The sequence below is a fragment of the Arachis duranensis genome, chromosome 4, assembly GCF_000817695.3.
Source record: "Arachis duranensis cultivar V14167 chromosome 4, aradu.V14167.gnm2.J7QH, whole genome shotgun sequence".
NCBI lineage: Eukaryota > Viridiplantae > Streptophyta > Magnoliopsida > Fabales > Fabaceae > Arachis > Arachis duranensis.
Window position 1 is genome coordinate 104,733,836 of NC_029775.3, and position 15,778 is coordinate 104,749,613.

At 37.5% G+C, this 15,778-nt stretch overlaps 2 protein-coding genes across 2 annotated transcripts in view; both read right to left on the reverse strand.

Moving 5' to 3' along the window:
- The window catches only part of LOC107485517 (uncharacterized), an 82,625-nt gene that overhangs the window by 29,858 nt on the left and 36,989 nt on the right, over positions 1–15,778 (reverse strand). The gene's annotated exons all lie outside the window — the stretch shown is intronic.
- On the reverse strand, positions 11,987–15,730 carry LOC107485453 (bidirectional sugar transporter SWEET14-like). The gene is made up of 5 exons (XM_052260098.1): positions 15,503–15,730; positions 15,253–15,414; positions 15,048–15,171; positions 12,134–12,375; positions 11,987–12,049 (listed from the first exon to the last, which is right to left on the reverse strand). Exons 1-5 carry the CDS (start codon positions 15,728–15,730, stop codon positions 11,987–11,989), a joined length of 819 nt encoding a protein of 272 aa, XP_052116058.1.

Here is a 15,778-nt window from a genome sequence, read left to right on the forward strand (position 1 = left end):
GGAACATGATGTTTGAATCAGCTCCAGTGTCGACAAGGATCCGTTTGACGAGGCCGGTTCCCACCCTGGCCGTTATGACCATGGGTGGGTTTTCCGGGGCGTCGCTGAACCATTGGTCTTCTGGGCCGAAAGAAATGGATGGAGGTTTTTTGGTGTTTTGCACTGGTTGAGATGAGATCGCCAGAATCTTGGCGTCCTTCTTGTGTGCCGACCGGGACTTTGGTGCGGCGTTTTTTGCCATTACCACGTTTATTACAGTGAGGCCATGGTCTCTATCTTCGGGCTCCTGTCGCCGCTTGGCCGAGCGTGTCTTGCCTTCCTCGTCCTGGTCGCGATAACGCCTTCTCGGCTCCCTGATGAGGTGGGAGAACGCTGCTAGTTTTCCTTCCCTTATCGCCTGTTCTAATGCATCCTTCAGGTCGAAACAGTCCTGTGTTTGATGGCCGTATCCCTTATGGTAATCACAATAAAGGTTCTTGTTTCCACCCGTGCGGTCCTTGAGTGGTCGGGGTTTCGGAAGAATTCCCTTCTCAGCTATTTGTTGGTAAACTTCCACTATGGGAAGGGCGAGTGGAGTGTAGTTAGTAAATTTCCCAACTCGAGGGAACGGCCTAGGTGCCTTGTTCGATGCCTCCTCTCTAGCCTTTTCCTTTGTTCTTTCACCGTCTCCTCCGGACTGCCGAGCCTGGCCGTAACCGGGCTGCCGCTTATTGGCTGCCACTACTCGGCTGACCTCCTCGTCGTTGATGTACTCCTTCGCCACCGTTTGGATTTCATGCATTGTCCAAACCGGCTTCGTGGTGAGGTGTTTTCGAAAGTTCTCGTTGAGGAGGCCATTCGTCAGGCAGAGACTGGCCACCGAGTCGGTTAAGCCGTCGATTTCCAAGCATTCGTCGTTGAACCGATCCAAGTACCTTCTGGTCGGCTCTCCCTGTCTCTGGGTTACCCCGAGAAGGTTGATAGGATGCTTGGCTTTTGCTATTCGTGTTGTGAATTGGGCCAGGAAGGCGCGGCTGATGTCCGGGAAACTGTAAATGGAGCCTTGAGGGAGGCCATTAAACCATCTGATCGCTGGTCCTGCTAAGGTTACCGGGAAGGCGCGGCACCTTACCTCGTCGCCTACTCCCTCTAGGTTCATTCTAGCCTCAAAGGCCGTGAGATGTTCTAGAGGGTCTTGGGTTCCGTCATACCTCATGTCCGTCGGTTTGTCGAAGTGTTTCGGCAACCGGACCTCGAGGATAGATCGGTGGAACGGCGTGGCACCCATTATCACAGGTTGTCGTGTTCTCTCGGTTTTCCCTTCTCCGTCCTCACGACCTCTTGTCGTTCGGCGAGTTTGTCTGCCGCGAGAGTAGATGACCGTGTCGTTCCGTCTTCTTGGAATAGGTGATTCCTCTGTTTCCGTCCGGGATGCAGATATACGCCGTGAGTGGCTTCGGTGAGAGCTCTCTTCCTCCTCGCCCCCGGGAGACGGGGTGTAGCTTGGATCGGTAGACCATCCATCCCTCTCCCGGTCGGCTAGCTGTCGTTCAAGGTTCTGGACTCTGTGGCGTAGCTCCTGCATTATTATGGCGCTATCGCCGCCCGTTCCCCCGAACGGTCGGGTTCTCGCGTGTTGTTGGGGGGATCTCCGGCCTCCTCGTTGTGAGGCGACGGAGGCTGCCCCCTCCGCTCCGGCTACTCGAGCTCGGTCGCCGGGGCCCGGCGCGACTTCCATTCAGGCAAAGAGGGTCCCCACAGACGGTGCCAATGTTCGGTAATCGGGTTCCAGACAGGTCGGGAGTACAAGTGAAAGGGTGGATAGGTGGGGACGCCTTGACTTGGGTCGCACTGGTAGCGGACTACTCGAGCTGACGAGCACTTGGGCTGGTGAATGGACGAGGGGGGGTGCCACCTGCAAAGACACTCCGACGCCTAAGTCAGAAATCGTACAAGCAGGGGAAGTGATGTGGAAGGTGACGTACCTCGGGGGAAGAGCCAATCTTCTCCTTATATATATGTCAGTAGTGGGCCCCAAGACGAGGACAGGCCCATATTTCCGAGGACGTTGTCCTGCAGCTGCGTGTGAGCCGTACAGGGCGCGTGTCCGGGTCGATTGGAGGGCACGTGACCGGGTCGGGTAGAGATCGGGTCGGACCGGCCCGTGCGTTTTTTGGGCCAGGCCGTAACAACTTACGTTTGGACTTTCAAGGACTATTTTGACCATAAAAAACTTTTTTATATGTCAAGTGACACGTGTCACTGACCTACCATGTGGTGTGCCACGTGACATTTAATGTGACACATCATCATTCAACTGACGGAAGAACTAATTTGACTTATATTTTATCTTTTAGTAACTAATTTGATTAAAAAAATCATTTAAAAACGAAAATAAAAATTAAGTGATGCATGCAAAAAAGAAATGATTTTAATTGCTCATAGTGGCGACCTAGTGGCCAACAAATGCTGTATTAATATCAGTACTCAGAACTACAATTTGTCGTTCTTGCATTTCAGTGCGTACAAACAAACTATGGACATCGGTAACTTGGTATTGTAATATTATCCTTGGATTTCTTAGTAATTATCTATCAATATGCTGTTATTCATAATTACTTTATATATTTATATACTTTAGTATTATCACCCTTGTCAAAATTTTGTCTTATTTCAACTTTAGTATTATTAAAAGTTAAAACCTTCATCCATTATCACCCTTGTCAAGAAAATGAGAATCCACGCACACTGTATATTATAGAGTTAAGGTTTTTTTCCTTTTTTTTTTTGAAGAAAAAACAAAAGATAAAAGAACAATAAACAAAAACCATTATAGTTTAAAATGATTGTTAAATTATATTGAATACTTTTTTAGTAAATTAATATTTATTTATTTAAAGAGGGGAAGCTTTTAAAAATCTAAATTAAAACAATGCTTATTATGGTGGTCATCCACTATATATAATTAATGCTGAAAGATGACATGTGGTTTACATAATGTTTTTATATTTCGGAACGTTTTACACAAAATAGGTTTTCAGGAATTTTAAAAAAAAATCCACAAACTACACCTCAAAGGAGTGTTATTTGGATTTTCACTACATACATTTGTGGCTTCTTAGTTCTTATCTTAATTTTTTTTTCTTTTTCTTTTCAATTCCACAATGTTTATAGAACAACAATAAATCACTCAATCAATAACATATTATAAGCAAAAATTAACAGCAGTTATTAGAACAACAGTGGAGATAAAATTACTAAAATCAAGCACAAAAAAATAGAACAACAAATTAAAATTAATAACAATTAACAAATTTAAAAAAGAATAGCAGTAGTAGCAGTGAGCAGTGAAGAACAACAAATCAAAATCAATAACCAATTCAAAAGGGGAACAACAAATAGCTGCGATCAGCATTGATGAGTAACGTAGCAGCCAGCAATAAAGAACAACAAATTAAAAATCAACCATAAAAAATGTCAAAAGTAAAGAATAACAAAGTTAAATAAAGCTTTTGTTTGAGTTTGCAAGCTGTGGTACGTGAAGCGAAAAGAGTGTAGTGGAATGCACGAAGTGCTGAGAAGTATGAACATATAGTTGTCTCGATCGTCCACAAGAGCGCATGCGAGTAACCTGCGCGGTGCTGCAGCAAGTGTGGGAGAGTTTCTAACAATGTGCTTGGAGGGAATGATGCGGCTATGGAAGACACTGAAGGGGTGTGGCGTCCAAATGGATCTAGTCTTGTCCACGTGGACGTAGATGGTGAAGTGTGCTTTTGGGGCTTGGTTAAAGAACGATTCCCATAAAGGGGCGAATGGAGAGTCGATGTTGTGAGGAACATAGACGCTAGTTTCTTAGGGAACTCATACCCAAAAGAAGTATTCGACTGAAACTGGATCGATTTTTTTTAGAAAGTACAGCAACAAGTGGCTTTCAGTTAATTGAGATTTCAATTCGAATGATTTTTATGCTCATATCTTTTTTTTTTTTCGAAGCATGTGCTGTTTTCGGTTCACCAGATCTTATGGGTTCGGTTTAGTTTGCAAAGCTGTACGAGAATTGGCATATATGGATTTGATGAGTTTGGAAAATTCTAAATTAATATTTGTGATGACTAAACATTATTAATTATATTAATTACAAAATTATTAATTTAATTTTCATTTAACACATGTTAATTAATAATTTTGTGATGCAGTTTATTATTGGGCCGAAAACAAAATTCTGGTGAAAGCTCAATTACATTCAACTTTAGTTTAATGCTTATGATGAGTGTAGCTGAATTGTTGTGATACTTATTGGGCCAGAATAAATCTCATTGCTTCAAAGCCCAACTATGTTCTATGTTTAAGTAATTCAATGCTTGATCCAAAAATTCATCAGGAAAGCAAATGTTATCATTTGCTCATGGCTGAAATCATTTTTATTCATTGGGCCAGTTTTTATCAATTATTAATACAAGCCCAAAAATTATCCTCATGCATGGTCCAAAACCATGAAGCAAAAGAAAACAGAGCTTCAAATGCTTCCAACGGATTCCATCTCACTCTTTGGATGGATTTCAAATTCAATTTGCTAGTGTTGAAAATATGAGAGAGAATTTGACTTTGATTTGATGAAAATCATTATGCTTCACGCTACTCCACCTAAGGGAAGTAAAAGCAACATCTTCTCAATTAATTTTTGTTTATTTCATTAAATTACTTTTCTTCCAAGATTGTTTCTTCTCTCTCATCTCTTTCTTCTCTTTGGTCATTAACCAGAAAACAATGGATGCTATGGAAGCTACACCTACTCACCGAAAAGAAGATGGAGCACGTCTTAAGACCATCATGATGATGGTAAGAAAACATAACAAAATAAAAGTATGCTGTGGCTGAGATTATATCACCAAAAGTGGTAAGATTTGGTGAGGTAATCTTGAGTCCTTCATACTCAAAAAAGAAAGAAGAGGATTCGGCCAACAAGGAGGAGATTCTTGGAAGCATGGCTTGTCTCTGATTATGCTCAACCACCACAGGAAGTAGCTAGAGTAGCGAAGTGATGGAAGAGGCAGAGATTGGAGCAGATGAAGCCATCATCATCATGAAGCATCAAGGGCCAGAAATCCATCTTGGAGAGCAAGCCAAGGATGGAGCGCTCGGATTGATGAAGAGTGATGACCAAGGAAGAATTAGAGGTATTTGCATGTTGGGTTTTGCATGAGTTACCTCTTCTCTCTGTGTGGCCGAACCGGATCTGTTTTGAAGGAAAAGAAGTTAAGCTTGGTTTTTGTTTCAACTGTGAAGGCTTCACTTCTCTATAAAATGGGGTGAACAGTCACGGTTTGAAAAAAAAAAGGGAGAAAGTTTGAGAGTGCAAGGCACAGAAGTCTCATAGCTACCTAAGCTTACAGATTTTCTTCTCTTTCAATGTATTTTATTTTGTAATTTTTTTGTTTAATTTTGTCATGTCTTGAGTCTCATGAAAAAGGAAAACAGTGAGGTTTGTAAGAAAAAGCCATAGAGCGGAAAAAGGCAGAGAGTGCAAAATTAAAAGAAAAAGCCATAGATGTCTTAGAGTTCCTTTGCTCATCTATGTTGTATTTCATGATTCTGTGGGAATCTCCTTGTAAGTTGGGTTAGCACTTTACAGTTTGTAATCTGGATGATTATAGTGAAATTCTATCATTATTGTGATGGAGACTGGATGTAGGCTGCATTGCACTTAGCAGCTGAACCAGGATATATCTGGGTGTAATCTTCTCTCTCTACTACTCCATTTCTGTTTCTGCTGTATAGGAGCTAAAATAAAAAATATCTCGTGCCAAGTGACGAGACAAAAATAAAAAGTCTCGTGGCTAGGGACGAGACAAAAACAGAAAAGTCTCCTCAAAGACCAGAAAGTGTATTCAAGAAAAAGGGGGCTAATATTCAACCCCCCTTCTCTTAGCCACTGAAACCATCAGGATTCATGTTTACTTGGATCACCACTTTTGGGTTGGGATGAGAAGCACACAAAGGGGCGAGAGCATGCATTCATTTTTTAACAAGTTCATCACACGGAATAGCTCCTTGAGACAATTCATGAAGCAATACGACAATTGCCTAGCAATCAGAGAGCAAGCAGAGAGAGAATTTGATGCTGCAGATTTTCATACTGTGATACCATGCGCAACAAAATCAGCAATAGAGGCACAATTTTAGCATGTATATACCCATGAGAAGTTCAGAGAAGTTCAAGCTCAATTCAGAGGTAAAGTGAATTGTATCACAAGATCAATGCATTCCACCCTAGGTTTCACAACATATGAAGTCATAGAGCAGGTTTTGAACTCCACATTCAACAAGTTTGTCGTCACCTACAACGCAGTATCATGAGATGTAAAGTGCCATTGCTTGCTGTTTGAGTCTAGGGGCATATTGTGTCGCCATTCCATAAGCGTTCTAAACTTTGAGCGAGTGGATAACGTGGCACTGAAATGCATATTGGAATGCTGGAGTAAGAACATAAAGAGGAGGCATATACACATCAAGATCAGCCAAGATGAACCTCTACTGGAGCCAAGAAGTAAGAGGTTTGATGAATTGGTGTTTCGATCCCACAATATATATATGTGAATTTGCATCTGAGTCTGAAGAGTTACCAGAATTTTGCACCGAGCATTTGACAAGGTCATGGTGGAGATGGAAGAATATCAAGAGAGAAGCAAAGGAATAAGTTTGTTAACCCACGAAGAAGTGACGTTAAGCAATGTGAATGACCTTCAAAGCCCACCACATGTCAAAACAAGAGGTCGGCCCAAGAATAGACTTAGATCAAATCTGAAAAAAAAGATCTCAAATGCCATGAAGAAAAAGAAAAAGACAGCTCCAAGCGAGGTAAAATTGACTTGCTTTTGATTAGTTACAAATTCAATTGTTCATTTTGCTAATATACAATTAATTATGTCTTTTGTAGTTGAACCTTTTAGACCCCAGATCATCGATTCAGTCAAGCTCCACTCTTTACAATGCACCAGATATGAATTATCCAAGAGAGGATTGTAGAAGTTTTAATTTTTATTAATGTAAATGTTACCCATGAGCAAATTTCGGTTCACCATGGTTATAGCAGGCTTAATTTCTGACTTTTGTTAGTCTTTAATGAATAGTCACTTTTTTGTGAAATTCTATATGATATATGCAGTTTTTGGATTTGTTTAGTGTATTAATTTCTAAGTTGAATAATTAGAATTTATTTTGAGAAACGGGAATCAGGTGTAGTGCTAGTTACATGTTTTGTGTTCAAGGTTTAGGGTTCAGGGGTTCAGGGTTCAGGTGTAACACCCTAATTAGCCTAAGTTTTACCTCGCGTCGTAAAGCAAAGGTTAATCAAGGATTACGACAGTTCTAAGCTCATACATACATACATACATATATATATATACATACATACATATATAGTAACACAAGCATTATCCAATACAATTCCTATCCCTCTTACAGAATATATCAAGATAAAGGCGAGGGAATAGACCATACATGAAACCAGACAATAAAAACAGCTTACACAAGTTTTGTTCTCTCAAATTCAAGCCTCTAGGCAAAGCAAAATACAAAAGATGAGAGACATATACAAAAGAGATCAAAAGACTTCAAAACAGATAGATATCCTCCGCTCCTGTCACCATCAAAGCAACTCACCGAGGTGGGTTACGACATGCATCTAAAAAATACAACAGAAATATGGTATGAGAACCGGAGGTTCTCAGTATGGTAACTGTGCCCAGTGATGTAAGATATAAGACCCCGGGACGCCAAAGGCAATCTTAGACTTCATATCCATCATAAGATTCAATCTTAAGGCATACTAAAACAAATAAGTATCATATATATTTTAACATAACTAGACAGTGTACTCTATCTTAAGGAATTTCTATTTTAACTAAACACCGCTGTCCAACAGCCTTCACCAACCAATCCTCCATGCAATCCCATCGCCACCGCCCTCCGAACCTCCTCAATCTCAACAGAATACACAATTAATAGCAATGCAAGTAAAACACAAGTAGAAGCATATAAGGTAAGTAGTTCAAGTAAGCAAATAGGCATGTTATTCAATTAGGCATACAATTACAGGTTGACAAAGCATACAAATAGATAGAAAATGCACACGATGAATTCCTGCCCTATTGGCTGTGATATCACATTGTCGGTTCAACCACATTTCCATGGAGACGTTGCCCTTCGGAATCATCATATGGGAACCCTTGAGATATAGTGTTCGGATCATTGTCTAGGATTTTGCGCTTGCACGCTCTATTGATCCGAAGGGATGCGAGCGGGATACTCTTGCCACCGACCTCGCATCTCAATGCAAGCGGGACGAACCACCACCCTTACACTGTCGCCGCTACCTCGACAGGTGTGATCCAACCGCCCTCCCTCCAGGCGCATAGCGTCTCATAATCTCAATATACAAATGATATATTAGTGGTTTTCAAAAAATATTTTTCAGTATGCCATGGATCCATCATCTCATTCCGAGTCCTCGACTCATCTCAACCACTTTCAATCCAACATCTCCATTCCTCGTTCTCATTCCACCAAGCCCATCCTCAGTACATCCGAAACCTAAGCCATCGTTTTCTAACTTTTTATCAAATTACCAAGTTAAAATCACTTAGGACCTTCTCTACGTTTTGATATCCAAAAACGAGCCAAAAGTCTTAAATAGGTGTCACAGGAGTTTACAAGCCTAATTCTCCGTCTCTAGACTCAAAACAAAAGTATCCTATAGATTTGAACCCAGTTGAAATAGTTTAGTTGAATAAAATAAAAAAAGAAAACATTTCTCTTGCAAAAACTTATTTTAAGTTTGAAATCTCTGCACCAAGACAGCAAGCTACCCTGTTCTTAGAAAATCCACCAAAAATCATATTTTCATTTGATGTATTTGAAATTTTCCAAAAATAAAATAGACTCATAGAGCTTTATATCAGTAAAAGTCTCATATAAAAATCATTTTTTTGAGAGAGTTATATTGATTACAAGTTTACTTTCAAAAACTAGTTTTGCTGTCAAAATAGCTAAGAGCTCTATTTTTAAAACGAGTACAACTCCTTCTACAAAATTTATAATAGTCTAAAATTTTGATACAAACAAGAAAACAGTCCAAGTCTCAATGTCCTTTTGGTCCCATTCAAAACTATGATCAGGATTGGGAGATATAGGCTTGGAAAGTTTTTGATTTGATTATGTAGCAGCAGAAAATCAGTTTTAAAGTAACAAACTTCAAAAATTTATATCTCATAATCCAACCGTTAAACATTAACCAAAATTTCCAGAATTTTTCCACACATCACAAAGATTCGAGAAAAAATAATCCCATTCAATTGTGATGGTTAGATCGTTCCCAAAAAGCGTCCGAAGCTGCTGCCAGAAAATAGATTATGCAGAATTTTGCCAAACCTCAACTTTCAAAATATTTCAACCAAAATCAGACCAAAACCATACCAACTCCAATTTACCTCATAACTCACCCTTTGTGTCACAATCTACCATTCATACCAAATTTTTCATTCACCCTTCAGTATCCTCAACCTCAAATATCAAATATATAACACTATAATCATTCCTCCACCAACCACATTCATCAATTTCCATTATCAAATACATAACAATACATTCATTTTTTAAATCAACACATTAATCAAATTCCATTCCACCGTTTCCAACAATCATCATAATCAATTTCAATCTCAATCCTCAATACCATACTATCAACATCAACATTTCAATTCATCAACAACCCAAATCATCAAATCATCATACATCATCATACAATAATTCCAACAACCAATTTAATTCAATCCTATCCTATGGGTCACTAGCCTAAGTGTCCAGAAATATTATATATTACATAGAGGAAACCAAAATCATACCTTGGCCGATTCCTTATATGAACCAAAACTCAAAATTGAGCACCCAATGAGCTTCCAACCACAAGCAAGCCACCAATGTAACTCCAACAAGCACCAACAAGCTCCAAACTCACAATAATCAAACTATATATGCATAAACCATCACAAATCAACCTAGGGTTCTATTTAAACATAATATCACAAAGGTTTAATGTCTCTTACCTTTTTCAACAGATTTGATAGCCAAAATCCAATGCTAAGCAAGGATTAGAGCAAACCTAAACATCCAAAATCACAAAACTCATTTAACCCAAAGCCCTAAAAAAATCTCAGAATTTTGGAGAGAATAACTGAGAGGATTTCCAGCTTTCCATTCCAGTTTCTTATATGAGTTTTGTAGAGCTCTTTACAAGGAACACGTAGCCGCTGACGGCACGTAAATCGGAGCACCGTAGCTCGAGATATCGCGAAAAGAAGAGATATGTGAATAGTATTTTCTTCTTCCTCTTCTTTCTTTTCTTTGCTGCTGAGTGTGTGTATGTTTAATGATGTTGTGGCTGCATAGGTTCATTAAATGAACCCTTATATATGTTGGGCTTGGGTCCAACTTGGGTCTGGTCTAACCCGTCAGTATTTTTAGCCCGTTTGTTCCAACTTCAGACCAAACCTTTAAAATTAACGTCCAATTTTCTATTTCTAATATTTTTCTATGGTTTTTTACTGTTTCCATTTTTTCTAGCGCAGCACCAGGCAGACTTGAACCGGTTCAACTTCCGATTTGTGGTTTTTTATGGTTTTTTGCAGAAGGCACATTTTCTGACTCATAAAGACCCACTGAGTCCAAAAATCTCCTTTAAGTACTCAAATTCTCACTACAATTTTTTGGAATCTAATTTGGAAAATATAATCACTTAATTAACTAGTTGATTAGTTACGGTTTTTACATCAGGGTTTAGGTTTAGGGTTTAAGGGTTTTAGGGTTTATGGGTTCAGGGTTCAGTGTTCAGGGCTGTGGGTTTAATAGTTAGGGCTTAGGGTTTAGTGGTTTAGAGTTCAGGGTTTAGAGTTTAGAGTTTAGGGTTGATGGTTTATAGTTTAGGGTTTAGGGTTCAGGTTTTAGGGGTTCAGTGTGTTTCCAACTTTCGGTTCGCTCAATGTATTAATTTCGGTTCACCGCCTTCAGGGTTGAGGGTTTAGGGTTTAGGGTTTTAGGGGTTAGGATTTTAGTAAAAATTGTAGCTAATAATCTTAATTTGCTAATGAATCCAACTGTCATAATTTTATTTTATATAAAAAATTGTGAGAATTTTTTTTTAATTTTGCATATAATATATAACGTATTTTTTAATTTTCTTGTGAGCATTTTCCGTGCGATCCCAAGTATATATCCCAGGTATATATCATTATTTGCTAAGATTTATGGAGTTCAACCACCATTTCTGGGTTTTTATTTGCGGCCTCATAGGTATATATCATTATTCATTTCATCCTTCTTGTTATCTCATATGCATTCATACTTCACCATTGCCTTAATTTTCTCATCTCTTTTTTTTAAAGCAAAGTTCAATACAACAAACGTGGAGCAAACAGGAACATAGCATACCAAAAATAAAACTAAAGACTAAAAGCTAAAATAGTCACATGAACCGATCCTCAGTCATCTTCGGCATAGCCATCAACAACAAAAAGGATCCACACAACTCCACTCATTAGCGCTAACGGAGGTCATGTTGATAATTTCTTCAACGCCCTTGCTGGTATTCTAGAAGATGCTCCTATTTCTTTCCAGCCAGATGTTCCAAAGGATCGTACAGAAGCACCTCAACCACTGCATTTGATTCTCCTTACTCCGCGGTTCCTCTGTCCAGCTCAAAAAGTGCTCTTTCATCGAACCCAGAAAAGACCATTGTCGGCCAAAAGCTGCTATCCAAAGCATTTCACACCTGCCATGCAAAAGCACAGCCTAGAAACAAGTGATATATATGCTCCACATCATTATTACATAACACACAAACATTATCTTCCTGAGTGATGATACCAAACCGGCTTAGCCTTTCCTTTGTATTCATTCGACCTATCAGCACGAACCAAGCAAAAAGCTCCACTCTTGGTGGAACCAAACCTTTTCAAATACTCCTAGTAAAGCTGAAACTGGTTATCTCCTCTGGTAGCATTTCCTTCTGCCATACCTGCACAAACGATTTAGTTGAAAAAATACCTTGCCCATCATATTTTTACACCACTCTATCCTCTCTATTTTGTACTAGCCTCACAGGTGTCAAAATGTCATGCAACTGGTTCAGTAGTTCCAATTCCCATTGGAATAGCTCACGCCTCCATTGGAAGTTCCAAATCCACTCTAGCCTATCCCAAAACCCACAAGTCCCAATAACAGAACCCTCCTGGTTTGAAACAGAGAAGAGCCTCGGAAATCGATCTTTTAGAGCTCCACCAAGAAGCCACACATCCTCCCAGAATCGAGTCTGTTGCCCATCACCTACCTCCATTGACAAGCCTGTGACCAACTTATCCCTAAGGTGTTGGTTCGTGATATTTACTTGGCAGATATCTTTCCATGGGCCTCCTCTAGTAGATAGTATTTAAGTTGAGAGTAGTTCATTTGAGTTCAAATTACGGCATGAACACACTACCTTCTTCCACAACGGGCACTCTTCCTTAGCAAAACGCCACCACCACTTAAATAACAAAGCAGTGTTCCGAATCAAAGCGTCCCCAACGCCCAAACCACCTAGCTTCTTAGGAGCTTGCACCACTTCCATCTTACCAGAGCCATGCCATTCCGACCATCGTCCTTACACCACAGGAACCGCCTTTGTAATGATATAAGCTTCTCAGCAACTGCCTTTGGCATCTTGAACAGACTCAAGTAATACACCGGCAGGCTATTTAAGACTGACTTGATAAGCACCAATTTTTCCGCTTTATTTAGCACTTTAGCTTTCCACAAACTGAGCTTCTCCTCCACTTTATCTATTATAAGCTTCCAGGTCTTCACCAATTTTCTCATCTCCTTCTTTCTTATTATCACCATGCTATGCTCTCACCAAACTTCTTGGAGCATGTCATATTCATCAAATATTTTTATATTTTTAAGAATTTTATATTGAAAAACTATTTTTTTTAAATCAATAAAGATAGAACTCTAAATTTTTAAATCATATAAATTCTGATAACATATTATAACACTATTTTTTTTAGAGTTTAAATTGAAAAAAAAAGATATATGAATAATTATATCTCATTTAAACATATAAAAATATTAAAAAATAATATTTATATACTAAAATTATTATATATTTATGTATCAATATATGTATAATTTAACTCATTTTTAATGTATATTTTACTTTAATAACTAATTTTGATTATTAAATTCAGTGTACATATAATGTGGTTGAAAAATATTTTGTGAAGTAAGTATACATCTTTCAAGAGTTATACTATATCAAAATATAAATACTAAGTTACTAAATAAAAACATGATAATTAACTTGGTATAATACCACACACACACATATAATTAATGCAGATTGCATTGCATTTCATTTATAATGTTTGATATTTAATTTAATGCTCAATGCTGAAGAATGCTTCTTTATGGTGTTCCTATCTCCAATGTAAGTGATGAATTATTTTTGCTTTGACAATTAATTAATTATTAAATATTAATTAATTAAAATTATATTATATTTTCATACAGGCCAACTTTTTATAGAATTTACAAGAAGAAAATCATAGAAGGGTTTCAAGCAATTCCATACATAACAGCACTGTTCAGTTCAACACTTTGGATTTATTAAGCAATATTTGTGAAGGATGCAACATTTCTCCTCACCATAAACATCTTTGGAATTGTTATTAAATCAATATACCTTGCCATATTCTTAATCTATTCCTCCAAGAAAGCCAGGATATGAATATTCATATAACTAACTCTTGTCTCCCATATTTCTAAATTATTATAAAGTTAATAATTAATTTTATTTTTAATGTGACAGCTTTCTACAATTAAGATTATTTTGTTGTTGAATGTGTTTGGAATTGGAGCTATAGTTCTATCAACCTTATACCTTACAAAAGGAGACAAACGTGTTACAGTTATAGGATGGTTTAACCTCATCTTAAACATTTGTGTATTTACTTCCCCTCTTGATAGCTTGGTAAGAATTAATTAATTAATTAATTAATTAATACTTATATAATTAAAAATTTTTTTTTTGTATTTAAAAAAAAATTAGAGGTATGGTTACTTTGGATATGTATGGAGAAAATTGCTGACAGGATCCATGTTTCTTGAAAATAGTCAAATTGAAGAAAATGATGCAAAGGAAGTAGTTATATTTGTAAACTTGAAGATTGATTTCCACATCCTCATCCATGTAGTAGTTTTTAATGTTAAATAAGATTATTGTGCTTCTAAATCATTAGAGTTCTGTTTTTATTGAGATATGTTTAAATAATTCTTTTGTTTTTGTATCAATTACTACTCGCATTTATGTTAAAATTGCAAGAAGCTTTTATGTTTCTAGTGCTAAAATATTTAAAAAAGTTGATCCATATTACATATGCATAATATGAAAGTGAGGTAAATTTAAAAAATAACAACAATCTACTATGATTAGTAGCATGAGGAGGATTTTAACTTAACTAGGAAATACACTATATATATAAGTATAATAAGAATCAAGAGAAAGTGAACGGCAATAGATTAAGGTTAGTACAAGTTAATTTAGTCCCAACTCATAGGATAAACATTCTGTTGTTATTGCTACTACTAAAATAAAAATAAAAATAAAAATTGTAGCTAATAATCTTAATTTGCTAATGAATCCAACCGTCATAATTTTATTTCAAATAAAAAGTTGTGAGAAAATTTTTTTAATTTTGCATCTGATATATAACGTATTTTTTTAATTCTCGTGTAAGCATTCTCCGTGCGACACTTACAAGTGTTACAAGTCCTTTACCCTCAAACGCGCTTCTTATGGCATGTGCATTTCACGCGCCTTCTTAACAGACTTTTAAATCAATCAACGTGCGAATATATAACTTCCTTTTTTCAAAGGATTTTGTTTCCTTTTTTGAATTTCTTACCTTCTTTGTTCAATTCATTAATAATAAGTAGTAGTTGATTAGATGAGATGAGATGAGAATTATATATATTACTTGCAGCAATGTAGTAATCTTTGAGGAAAAGGCCATAGAAGAACCACATAACGACGTTGATGGTTAAGAAGAAGGAAAAGGCGAATGGCATGTACTCCACACTCCTCGTCTTTATCACTTTTCTCTGCAATCATGATGAGTAATTATTAGAAACTCACTCGCTATATATGTTGCTGGTTATGACTTATTAGTAGTTATTACATACCATGATGAAGAGAGGCGCAACGAAAACACTAATGTTGAAAACGAGGCAAATCCATCCAATGATAGAAAGACGCTTGGCTCCCTTAGATAGGTATAGAGTTGCCAATAGCAAAGCTCCAAACCCAAACACATTCAGCAACACGAGAAGCTTGATCATCGAAAACTGTATAACAACAACTTATTTAATTACAGAATAATCATAAATCAAAGAAAGTAAAGAAAGTTAGCTAGAATGAAAAAAGTACATTTACCCTAACCTTCTTTGGGGCATAAAACAGGAAGATAGCAAGGTAAGCAGTTTCTACAACAATTCCAACGGAGTTAATGGTGATAAGAAGAAGAGTAGCATCTTTTTTAACCAATGCGTAGTAAATCCAAAGCATTGTACTAAACATTGCAATCACATATGGAAGTGACTGAAATCTCTCGTTCGTTTTCTTCTTATATATATGTAGAAAAAGGTCGGTCTGTGTGCACATACACAAGTATATATTTAAAACATCTTACCCTTTTCCATTTTGGTGTGG

Excerpts from the sequence above, each read along its gene's own strand:
- LOC107485453 (XM_052260098.1), bottom strand. The coding sequence starts at position 15,730 with ATGTGCACACAGACCGACCTTTTTCTACATATATATAAGAAGAAAACG. Across the intron at positions 15,415-15,502 it reads ATGCCCCAAAGAAGGTTAGG|TTTTCGATGATCAAGCTTCT; the intron begins GTAAATGTACTT and ends GTTGTTATACAG. Across the intron at positions 12,050-12,133 it reads TGCATGACATTTTGACACCT|GTATGGCAGAAGGAAATGCT; the intron begins GTGAGGCTAGTA and ends TCGTTTGTGCAG.